This window comes from Epinephelus moara, chromosome 3, assembly GCF_006386435.1.
Source record: "Epinephelus moara isolate mb chromosome 3, YSFRI_EMoa_1.0, whole genome shotgun sequence".
NCBI classification, from domain to species: Eukaryota; Metazoa; Chordata; class Actinopteri; order Perciformes; family Serranidae; genus Epinephelus; species Epinephelus moara.
Genome location: NC_065508.1, coordinates 21180847 through 21193388, shown reverse-complemented (window position 1 = coordinate 21193388; position 12542 = coordinate 21180847). Strand labels below are relative to the sequence as shown.

General features: G+C 42.2%; 1 protein-coding gene across 4 annotated transcripts in view; it reads left to right on the top strand.

The window, feature by feature from the left end:
* Positions 1-12542, top strand: part of ncor1 (nuclear receptor corepressor 1) — an 82499-nt gene that overhangs the window by 66679 nt on the left and 3278 nt on the right. For 2 of the 4 annotated variants that reach the window (XM_050039583.1, XM_050039570.1), the window contains 18 exons: positions 17-142; positions 231-314; positions 398-645; positions 919-1225; positions 2946-3170; positions 3371-3571; positions 3974-4123; positions 6216-6416; positions 6553-6688; positions 7744-8213; positions 9058-9174; positions 9544-9692; positions 10396-10607; positions 10697-10840; positions 11299-11444; positions 11681-11734; positions 11827-12030; positions 12124-12300. In XM_050039583.1, the coding sequence (XP_049895540.1) occupies positions 17-142; positions 231-314; positions 398-645; positions 919-1225; positions 2946-3170; positions 3371-3571; positions 3974-4123; positions 6216-6416; positions 6553-6688; positions 7744-8213; positions 9058-9174; positions 9544-9692; positions 10396-10607; positions 10697-10840; positions 11299-11444; positions 11681-11734; positions 11827-12030; positions 12124-12300 (3351 nt within the window). The remainder of the gene's footprint in view (positions 1-16; positions 143-230; positions 315-397; positions 646-918; positions 1226-2945; positions 3171-3370; positions 3572-3973; positions 4124-6215; positions 6417-6552; positions 6689-7743; positions 8214-9057; positions 9175-9543; positions 9693-10395; positions 10608-10696; positions 10841-11298; positions 11445-11680; positions 11735-11826; positions 12031-12123; positions 12301-12542) is intronic. The other 2 variants (XM_050039574.1, XM_050039577.1) reach the window with 2 other exon arrangements.

Below are 12542 nucleotides of genomic sequence, written 5' to 3'. Positions count from 1 at the left end.
TTTTCATGTCCAAAAGCTATCAAGAACCCCAGAGAAAACACCCGCAGCCCCAGAACAGGCCATGAGCTGAAACGCACTTACGACATGATGGAAGGACCCATGGGCAGGGGACACCCTGGCAGGGAAGGAGCTCCATTCGAAGGTATTGTTTGTGTGTTAATGAGCACTGTGCGCCCTGGATTATTTGCTCTGTATCAGGAGAATGATAGTTTGGGTTGTTTGTTCCTCAGGGTTGATTAGCAGAGCCTTGCCAAGAGAAGGGCTACATGGAGACTCTAAGGAAAGACCACTGATCACAGGATCCATCATGCAAGGTACCTAATCGTGCCACATTGACAGAAATCACTCACTGTTACTATTGGCATCGAATAATGTAAAACACTTAAATTGTTTCCAGGGACACCTAGAACTGCTGCAGGGAGTTATGAAGATGCCATGAAATATGGAAAACAGATAAAGCGGGAGAGCCCGCCGATCCGCTCCTTCGAAGGGGGTATCGGCAAGGGCAAGCCCTACGAGGTCAATACTATCAAAGAGATGGGACGCTCCATTCACGAAATCCCCAGACAAGATCAGTCTGGCCAAGACATCTGCAAGACACCTGACATGTCGGACAGGAGGGTGATGGAGGGCTCCATGTCTCAGGTAAGACCATTTTAAAGGACAGACCCGAACTTTTTGCACTTACTACCACCATGCCAGAACTTCAGTAGTCGATACCAATACCAGTGAAATTCCACAATTCTAGATATCCGATTTAGTGCCATGGTTAACTATAAATCCCATGTGCCTAAACATCTCTGCTAAAACCCATGCAGTCTGTGTTGTGGTGAAGTCGAGCACTATGAATTAGACAGAGTTGACAGTTCAGTGTGTCGATGATGATCGACCTGTTGTTGCTTTCATTTCACCCTCCAGATTCACCCTCTCAACCAGTCCGCAATCAAGCACAATGTCAAGTCCCTAATCACCAGTCCCAGTAAGCTCCCTCACAGCATGCCTCAGCTCGAAGCCATGGAACGAGCCAAATACGAGGACAGCAAGTCGGTACGCCACACTGTGGTCAACTCCACCGGCTCTGTCCTGCGCTCCACACATCAGGAGGCCGGCAAATCCCAGCTTAGCCCGAGCATGTACGAGGACACCAACGCTCGCAGGACCCCTGTCAACTACAGCAACAATCCTGCGTCCAGAGGATCACCCATGCTGGGACGTGCACCAGAGGGTATATTTATCATTTTATTCACAAACTGTGGAACGTCATGTTCTCAGCCATTCATTACATGTCCAGTGCTATAATTACAACAATTATAGTGTTAGATAAAATTGAATTAGACATTTATCCAGCTAAACCAGGTCATCTCATCCTCAAAGAAAGGACTGACTGTGACTTTTGTTGCAAAGAAACACTCATAGCTGCAAGCATGTAAGTCTTCTTGCTTTACGTCAGCACTTCTAATGTATGATAATCAGTTAATGACCACATTAAACCTCCACAGGGGTTTAAAAGACAAACATCACTATTTATTTAGGAAGTTTCCTTGTGACATATCTGCATACTGAGTACTAAACAGAGATGGTGTAGATTAGGCTAAGGAAGATAAAGGAAGTTTTAGGGCTGTACCCAAATATTTGGATATTCGAATATTCGTTTCTATGGGTAGGTATTCCTTATGAAAATTTGGTATTCGATTTCTTTTTTCTTTTCTTTTTTTTTTACATATTTTTTGGTGCTAAATGTAGTCTTTTTGTTGTTGGTAAATGTAGGTTATCAATAAAAATCAAAACTTTTAAATTGCATTGTTAAAAATGTGAAAATATAGTATAGCTTACCAACTGAGCTTGTGTGCACGGCACGCTTGAGCGCATCCGTCTGAGGCTGTGGATCAATGCCAAGTTTTACCACTTTATCACTATTCCCTCTCACTTGTAGCTGTTTTTTCGTTATCTTTTGAGTTTAATATGAATTATGGAGCCGTTTTTGTCAACGTTTGTTTCCCCCGTTTTGTACAATAAATTATTGTTTAAAGTTTCAACAAGTTTCTTTTGGAGTGCGTGACACAAGTGTGTTTTGAAAACGGCCACGGACTGTCACCTGCTCAACGCATCAGTACCTTCAGATGCCATGACAGTAATAGATTATAGATTATAGATTATAATAATAATGTCAAAATATAATTTACAGACCGATTTAACAGACGATCACTGCTGCCCGACCCGCAGGTCCATTTGCAGGTTCCGCAGGTTACGAGTCGACCCGCGCATCACTACTCAGCTCAGTCTATAAGGCTGTACACAACAGTAAGGCTATGGAGATTATATTCTATTCGGCTCTACAGTGCACGACACTGCTGATTAACCATTTTATTGCAGCACAGAGTGTCTGCCAGCAACCAATTACTTGCAGAGGCTTCCTACAACTTGTTTCAACGGTTCCGATTTAATCAGAAGACAAATTAAACAGGATGACTAGCCAATGTGAAAATCAAAAGAAAGCATAGAATAATGTACTGAAGGAGACTGTATTGCCATCACATTTTTTTGTGGTTTGAGAGCAAAGATCCGGTCGCCGCTGTGCAAAACTCCGCAATACAGTTAGGTCCAAAAAACCCCAGAGTCTGCAGGTTCATTGTTGATGAGGTTTTTACAGGGAGCCTATAAAGAAAACTGATCCCATTTATAGAAGCGTGTCTGTTAATTAATTGGTTAAATATCCTGATATAATAACATTAGTGCCACCCAACTACACTGTGTTCAGACTCAGAAATAATAAAATGTTTTGGTTGATGCTAAAAAATGTGTGTTTTCCTACTTTTTTCCAAGTAGAGACTTGATCAGGAATCATTAAAGGAATTGATAAAGGACCAGATCGATGAGCATAAGTGATAATGGCATTGGTATCAATAAAAACTCATCAATTCCCATTCCTCTTCCTCTTTCCAAAGGTGTAATGAGCTCTGCAAAATCTGCTGCACACGAACGAAAGAGTGCCATGACCCCGACACAGAGGGACAGCGTCCCGGCCAAGTCCCCAGTGTCGGGTGGTGACCCTGTAGCCTCGCACAGCCCCTTCGACCCCCATCACCGGCCTGTTGTTCCTGGGGAGGTGTATCGACCCCACCTGCCTCCGCATCTCGACCCCAGCCTCTTCCACAGAGTGCTGGATCCTGGTACGGTGTTTAAATCCTCTCCTCTGTTTCCACCATAACTACAAACAGACTTGATACTGACGAAAACAACTCAGGCCCTCTAATTCATAAGCATGACATGTCCGGGATCTTTTTCAGCTGTTGACGTCAGCAGTTGCGATCATTATCTGCGAGCCGTCTGTTCAAGTTTTGTTTTGTTTTCTCTCTCCTGCTGTCTACAGCAGCGTTCATGTTCCCCAGGCAGCCGTCCCCGACAGGCTACCACAACACCTACCAGCTGTACACCATGGAGAACACACGGCAGACAATCCTCAACGACTATATCACTTCCCAGCAGATGCAAGTCATTCGACCTGACATGGCACGAGGGTTGTCACCACGGGAACAGCCCGTCGCTATCCCTTATGCAGCTGGAGCTCGAGGTATGGACCTCCGCCAGCTCACCTGCCACAACAGGCGGGGGAGAGGCTGTAGTATGCAGACTGTGTGCTTGTGTGAAGTAGTGGCTACCTTTTCCAGACGCCCAGAAGCAAATGACCTGGTCAAATTTAGCTGCTCTTTATATTGGGGCTGCAAATGATTCGGCTACTGCTCAATTCATCGATTGGGTACAGTCATCTAAATCTCCATTTGCTGAGTGGTTGCCTCTTACAAGTTGACCACTATTCCACTCCGTTTGCAGCCCTGTTGCTAACTTATCAATCTGTATTTGGGAGCACTAACAGATGAAGGTGATGGGTTACAGCTAAGGTGTTCATACATTCAGAAATTGATGGATCGGTTCTTGTTGCTCACCGTTGGCCCTTTGCTTCTGTCTGTAAAAGGGATTATTGATCTAGCCCAGATGCCTCCAACTATCCTGTTGCCTCACCCTGGGGGAACAGGTACTCCCACTTTGGAACGCATCGCCTACCTCCCCGGAGCTCAGCCCCCTTTCCCTCCTAGGGCTTTCAACCCAACCTCCATATCGCCAGGTGAGGACCCCTCCCTTTCCCATCCCTACACGTGTTCCCTTATCTTCCCTGCTGCCACGATCTCCATGTTCCCTCACACCTCTGTCAGAGTGCAGCCCTGACCTGGCCTGAGGTGTCAAAGGTCAGTTCTGCCTGTCCAGTGATGGATCAAGTTTCTGCAATCACACTGGGAGGGATTTCTCACAACACTGTCGAAATGTTACATGTTAAAGTGATGGTTGGGTTGTTTTTTTTTGAAGTGGGGTTGTATGAGGTACTTATCCATAGTCAGTGTAATATTTTCATCGCTTCACCTGACCATCACACAGCCCTTTTCAGTGGGGAACTGAAGCCTTTTTCAAAGCCACCAGACTCCTTTTCACTAAAACAGTAATTTCACCTCGCACAACACAGGAGCTGCTGGTCTACCTCTGCCTCGATGGGTTTGTTTGTTTTTGTTATTACCAACTAACCCTTAAAAACAGAAAAAAAAACAACTACAAACTAACCAGCAACTCCAATGTTTTGCGAGGTAAAATTGCTGGTTTCGTCAAAGGAGTCTAGTGGCTTTGAAGAGAGCGATATAATAGCTTCAGGTACCTGTTGGAAGGGGCTGTCTGACTCCAAGGTAAAGCAGTGAAAGTATTCTGATACTGATTTACTGCTGCCCCCCTTCTAAAGCAGTGTGTTGCTTAGCTTAGAGGTGTTACTTCTACCTGCTTCTCTAAACTGGAGGCGTGCCGACCGCTATCCACTGTAGGTAATACACTTACAATGGATAAATACCTCATACAACCCCACTTGAAAAAAAAAAATCCAAATTATCCCTTTAATAAAGTGATTTTCTTTTTCACCCAAAGAAATTGTGTTCCTCAGGGGCACAAAAATGTGAAATAAATTGTTTTGACCCTGCTCATCTTTGAATGGTTAGGTTCATGTTGGCAGCTGAATATCTGAAACGCCTTGTACTTGTTAGTGTGGCCGCCACAATTACTTGAAATAACATCAAAATTGCAATATGTCCGAGTGCAATATTCACATCACAGGAGCTGCAGTACATACATACATACAATTATGAATAAAGCATTGTGGTGCTATGGAGATGCCACAGCCTACAAATCATATTCCAGACTCAAGGTAACACACTGGTTGCAGAAATCACATCGTCATTATTATTATTTATTTTATTTTTTTCAGTGAAAATGGATTGCAAAAATGATGATATTCACTAAAATTGCGACTCATATCGCTGTCAAAGTAATTGCAATATTAGTTTTTTTGTCTTATTATCTAAATTCAAAACTCTTGTAACACATAGAAATTATTGTCCTAAAACACTTTTGATGACATTTGATAGATCTATCGTTTTCATTTCCATACTGAAATGCAATATTCAATTAAGATCAAGATTGCCTTAAAAATACTTTGACGCAGTTTAAAGGTATTATGAATATTTTAAGTTTATATGGATCTAAAGCAGCAGCACTGTAATGAACCCTGGGTGGTCTGTTGCACTCATGGTTTGTCTGAAATGGTAAATATGGTGTTATTATTGGTAAATAAATGGCTTAATGAATAAATTGAGATACATAGAATAATATTAAAAATATATGTAGTTATTAATGAATTGATAAAATGTGACATAAATTGATATTACAGTTTGAATTTGCTTCTTCATGTATTTACCTTTGTGTTAATTCCCCTATTTATTACCTTTCCTATCTAATTTTATTTATTATATAATTTTTTTGAATGTATTTATTTATTGGTGATCAGTTGTAAATTTTATTTTTTTAAACGTATTTATTTATTTTAATTAATTAATTTATTTGTTAATTGTTTAATTTATTTAAATGATTAATTCCTTTATTATTTTTGGTACACAAATGCCATATGAATTTATTTATCAAGTCTTTTATTTATTTTTGATTTTGGCAGCTTCCGTCCTCCATATAATCTTACCATGACTGTGCTATGATAAATTTGTAAGTCGCAGGCAAGGCCACATGGTTCAGATCTCCAAAGGAAGCCTGATTCATCCAGCTGAGACCCTTTGAGTCGTGTGTTTGTATAAATCCTGTGTGTGTGTGATGTCTGTCGTTGTTGTCCTCAGGCCACCCAGCCCACCTTGCTGCTGCAGCTGCTGCCAGTGCAGAGAGGGAACGGGAGAGGGAGCGTGACCACCGGGAGCAGCAGGAGAAGGAGAGAGAAAAGGAGAGGGAAAGGGAGCAGCGAGAGAGGGAGAGGGAACGGGAACGGGAGCGGGAAATGCGAGAACGAGAGCGGGAGAGAACTAATGAATACATCCGTGGAGGTGAGGTCTTATGTTGTTTAAAAAGTTGTGTTAAAGCTGTCTGCTGTCGTGAGTGTTAGCACATGCTCTTGGACACTTTGTTTTGAAATCCACTGTGACAATGTTTTGTATGTGTGTGTGTGTGTGTGTGTATCAGGTGTCCAAGAGCAGCCAGGCCGGCCAGGGAGTCGAGGTTATCTGCACTCTCCTTCTCCCTCGCTCAGGACGCAGGATGTAGTGGTTCAGCAGCGACCGAGCATCTTCCAGGGCAAGAGTGTCATCACGTCTCTAATGTAAGTTTGAACCTGGTCTAACACTGCACGTACATCAGTTCACTGGACATGTTCCCTTTCAATTGTGAAGAGAATTTTAAGCTCATTTTTAAAAAGTCACAAGTTGGCGGTATAGGCTGCGCGTTACGCATGGCTGTCAATGCCAGTGAACAGAGAGGAAGAGGTAGAGGTTTCAAACCAGAAACAAAACAAGTCACCTTGGCCATCTGGCTTTCTCCAAGAGAAACACAGAAAGAGGTCTTTAGGACTTTGTTTCAGTTGGCAAGTTTTTGTTTCGTGTCGTCCAGAGGCAAAGACAAATCGTGTCGTTATGGGAATATTCGGGTAGACATGCCAGCGGAAACAGCTGATTAGTCATGTTTGTTAAATTGTCATTACATCAGAACTTATTCTGCAAAGGATTTTCTATATCAGCTCTTTTTTGACAAACGCAAAAGCCACCTGGAGCGAGTGTCAGAACTTTCAAATCTTGCCTTCCTTACAGCCTTTCCGTTGCAATACTTCAAAATGCAAATAAGATGTAGCGACACCTGTGAGCTAGTTCAGACGGTCAACTCAAGCTGCGCTGATTCATACACACACGTCATACGTCACTCCCCATATCTCACCTACAAATCACACCCTCCCAATTTGGCGGTCTATTTAAGCTGCAAAATCTCCCCAGCTCTCTCTTTGCGTTGTCTATGCAGCTGCTGTCCTGCATCAGTACTGCCGCTCACTCTTTCAGCTCCACCTGCAGGCTCTGGCTAAGGGGGACAATATTTAATCATCACTTCCCAATATCTCATGTAAACATATCTGCGGAGAGCGATGAGGCCGGAGTCTAGACGCCAAAGACGCGCTTATGAAAACACATACATGTCTGTTCATATGTGCATTGAGGTTGTCCCTCAGTTTATATGCATGTTTAGGTTTTGGGCAGCAGTGTGTGTGCGTGTGTCAGTTATCTCTATATTAACAGTCTGAGCATTAGTCGTACAAACCAGATGTCTTTTAACTGTTTCCATCCTTCAGGAAACGTGGTTGATGCCTTCATTTCTTTATTTCCTCTTCAGGCCTCATTCAGCAGCAGCGACAGCAGCAGCACAGAGTAGCTCTCGCTACAGCACTGCAGCTGATGCTCTGGCTGCTCTGGTGGACGCTGCAGCCTCTGCGCCGCAAATGGATGTGGCCAAAGTGAAGGAGGGAAAGCATGAACGGGACGAGGAAATGGCGGCGGCTCGACGAGCAGCCAGCCTCTCCGAACAGCAGCAGCAGCAGGAGGCAGAGAGGCGATCCATGCAGTCACCATATGGTGCTATGTCTCTGCCAGGGGGTAAACCCCATCCAGTGTACTCTGAGGGCCCCGGAGTTAAGGATAAGGGTCCTCAAACCTCGAAGTCCCGCATTGAAGAGGAGCTTCGGACTCGTGGAAAGACGACCATCACGGCTGCTAACTTCATCGATGTCATCATCACGCGGCAGATAGCTTCGGACAAAGACTCACGAGAGCGAGGCTCTCAGAGCTCTGACTCGTCGAGCAGCTGTGAGTGTGCGGGCAGCACATAAGTGTACTGCAACACAGTGACCTCATCAGTTAGCTGAGAGGTCAAACACACATATATGGAGGATGAAAAATGACATCAATAATAAATTGTGTAAATACAGGAATAAATGGATAAAAGAATAAATAAATGCTAAAATAAAAATACAGAAATACATTTTTTTATTAAAAAAACAACAACAAATTTTTATCACCCTTTTATTTATGAAGTTTTATTTATTTATGCATTCATATATATTTCAACGACTATTTATTTATTTATTGTTTTTTATTTATGCATTTTTTATTTTCTCTGTTTATTAGGGTTTTTTTAAATTCTCTTATTAATTTATGTCCTTATTTATTTATTTATACATTTATTTGTTTCCTTATTTTATTCATACATTTATTTAATTATATTCTTATTCAATTATTCCTGTATTTATTTGTATTTTTATTTATTTACTTACTAATTTTCATATTAGGTTTTTTATTTCTGTATTTATTTGGGCTTTTATGTATTTTCTAAGTCCTACGTTTATTCATACATCCCTATTCTTTTATTTCTGTGTTAATGATACGTTTATTTATTTATTTATTTCCCTATTTATTCCTGTTTTTGTTTTGTTTTTTGTATATTTGTTCATTTATTTATTTATTTATTTATTCCTGTATTTATTCATACATTTATTTATTGATACTTATTGATAGTCATTTGTCATCCACCATACACACATGAGTTAAACCTTAAATATAATTTTGACACAGAGTAGATCGTGACCAAACCTTAAGATTGTGTCCTTTTTCTGAGCATAGATGGTAACTCTTATTTATACTTGTTGTTCAGTGTCATCCAGTCGATACGACAACACCGGTGGAGGAGCCATTGAGGTGATTAGTCCTGCTAGTTCCCCAGTCCAACCCCAACAGGACAAACCCGAGGAAGGGCAACAACAGGCAGCAGGTATGAACGCACCAACTCAGTTTGAGCATATAATATTTTGGAGTAAACTGTTATAATGTTTTAGCTTATTCAAAGATTGTTTCAAAGATGACATGTAACAGATTTGGCTGTGAAGGCTAAATTTAGCTTCTTGGCAAGTGGAGTAAACATACCATAACTTACATGACTTCACCCACTGACCTCGTAATTTGAAACTGTCAGACACCATTCCTCTGCACCAGTCTGGTCACGAGACTCCACTTGATGTTATTTCTGTCATCTGCAAACAAATGTAGAGCATGTGCTGTTGGGATTCGGGGTATTTGCTCCTCCCTGTCCTATCGCTCTCTCCAAAACAACAACGCTCTGTCCCTTGTCAACCTTCACCAGCTGGCATGCGGGCCTATGACATGAGTCGTTACCGGCCATCAGGGGAGCCACCACAGCCCAGTGCCCAGCAGCCCCCCTCGTCCCAGTCTGACAGCTACTCCCAGGTCCCCAAGACTCACCGGGTCATGACCTTGGCAGACCACATTTCGGTAGGACATGCTAGAGAATCCGTTTTTTTTTTTTTTTTTTTTTTTTTTGTTATTAATTTTTTTACTGTAAATTGTAATTTTATTCATTTTTTAAATTATTTGTTACTTGTGTTTTTTGTGTCACTGGTGCGTCTCTATTTAATTAATTTTTATGTTTATTCATGTATTTTTTTTACTTAATTATTATTTATTGTTTGTTTTCTTTTTCATTTTTGTTTTATTTTTTGTTAATTATCTTTTTACTATTACTATTTTATTTCTATTTATTTATTTATTATTATTTCATAATATATAATAATTTAATATGTATATTTTTTAATAATTTTTATTTTTATTACTATCTGTCTCAATATCTTATCCATTATTATACATTTTTAATATAAATTATATATATATATTTTTTTTTATTGACTTCTTATATTATTTATTTCCCTATTACTATCTCTTTTTTTTATTTCATTTTTATTTTATATATGTATTTATTTTCATTGTTATTATTATTATTATTATTATTAAGTTTTTTACTTTTTTTTTTTAAGCACTATATCTCTCCATGTATAGCGTATGTATAGGGAAAAGGGAAAAGAAATGCCAAAATAATTTAAAAAAAGTAATACTAGAACATACATATACTAGAATTACCATGTACATGAACCCATCATCGCTAACTAACCTGTCCTTGCGGTCTCTCCCCACCTTGCAGCATATCATAACGCAGGACTTCGCACGCAATCAGGACCCACCTGTCTCCTCAGCTTCGGCCACATTCCAGAGTGTGGGGCCACCCGTGTCCTCATCAGGGCGAGCCAAGGTGCCCAGCCGCTACAGTCCTGAGAATCAGGTCCAGGCCCCACACCACCAGAGACCCTCCAGCAGAGTTTCCCCAGAAAATGCCCCTGACAAACCCAGAGCCAGGTGCGTGGCCCAACCCTGAAATAATAAGAGTGAGTCTAATTTATGACTTGTCATCTGTCTAACATTTGTTTCTCTGCTCGCTGTGTTAGGCCTGGTAAATCTCCAGAGAGAGGCGGCAGGCAGATGGAGAACTATGAGCCCATCTCTCCACCACAGAGCTACCAAGGCATGGACAAACAGGATGCTGGCGGACCCCCACCCCAGAGGCGAGAGGCCGACAACTCCGAGATCAGGTATGAGATCTTCACAGTTTGGATACATAATGTGCCGCATTTCCACTGCATGGTTTGGATAAACTCAACTCACTTTTGGTACCAGGTCCTTGGCTCTATTTCACTCTCTACTGCAGATAGTACCCCGTTAGCATAGGCGGGATTCCCATCTGATCGCCATAGCGATGCTGTGTTAAACTGACTCTATTAAACGATCCGTAGCACATGATCTAAAGTGCATTGCACAGTGCATTTAGCAAACAGCGATTTCACTCAAACTCAGTTCTCTCTTAGCGCTCTGACATTTGATGTCTGACTGTATTACACTGTAAATTAGTTTCTTGTTTGGATGCCAGCCGGCCGAACCTTCCTCCCTGTCAGCAGTTATTTGATATCCTGGTGGAATTCAAAGTGCCAAGAGCTTGTTCCCTGGGTTTCCCCTTCGCTGTTTGACTCTTTACCCTTTTGTCTGGTTGAAGGAGTGACTCACGGTCCCCGGGGAGCGTCAGCTACCTGCCGTCCTTCTTCACCAAGCTGGAGAACACCTCGCCGATGGTGCAATCCAAGAAGCAGGAGATCTTTCGTAAGTTGAACTCCACCTCTGGTGTCGGTGATTCTGATGTTGGTAAGTGGGTCTTCTCTTGTCCTCTCCCTTCATACTAACATGCACGCGTCAGGTGATGGAGCTAACTGTTGTTACATGTGTGTGCATGCGAGACATTTGTGTGTAATTCATTTATTCCTTCCGATGTTTCACTCATTAGCCGTGTGATAACGTTGGAGCAACCTTACTTACTGTGTCATGTTTAACTCGTCATGTCACACATTTAGTTTTTTCAACAGCTAAAAATTGTTTTTCAGGAAACGCACAACCAGGCACAGAGATCTTCAACTTGCCTGCTGTTACCAGCTCCAGTAAGTAGCAGCTAAACTCGCTCAGACACTTCACAGTTCAGTCTAGTTGAAGTTTTTTTTTTTTTCTCACTGTGTTTTGTTGTGATTTTTAGGCAGCATCAACCCCAGGAATCACTCATTTAGTGATCCAGCTAGTAACCTGGGCCTGGAGGACATCATCCGCAAAGCCTTGATGGGTAACTTGGAGGAGAGACAGGACGAACACCAGGGAGGACTCGGGGCACAGTGTGCCATCAACAACACACCCGGCTCAGGCAGCGATGCCCGCCAGGAGGCCAACCCGTCACCCAGTATGGGTAGGTGCAGATTACATTCCCAAAATGTCCAGAAGGGATGTTATGTTTAACATTGTTCCTGATTTACACACACTGTCCTGTTTGAATCCACAGGGAAGCAGAAGCAGGGCAAAGCCAACAGCCGGAAATCCAAGTCGCCTAACCTAGGTCAGGCCTACGCTGGAGGGGAGCGTCCCTCTTCAGTGTCCTCCGTCCACTCCGAGGGAGATTATCACAGACAGGCCCAAGCCCAACCCCAGTGGAGCTGGGAAGACCGACCTTCATCCACAGGTGAGCTGTGCAGCCTCTACTGTCAGTGTCTATAAGGACTGTAATGGGCTGTGTATTCATAGGGGTCAGTCCAGCGCACACGGAATAAATGATGTGTAGATTGTAAGACAGTATGTGGGGGTTTGTTTCTAACGGTGTTAGAAGTGTTTGTCTCGCCGTTCTGTACGCCGTTATCAACATATGCTGAGCTTAGCAAAACAAGTGGATTGCCATGAGAGTCAGTCACATTATGGCGAGTGCAA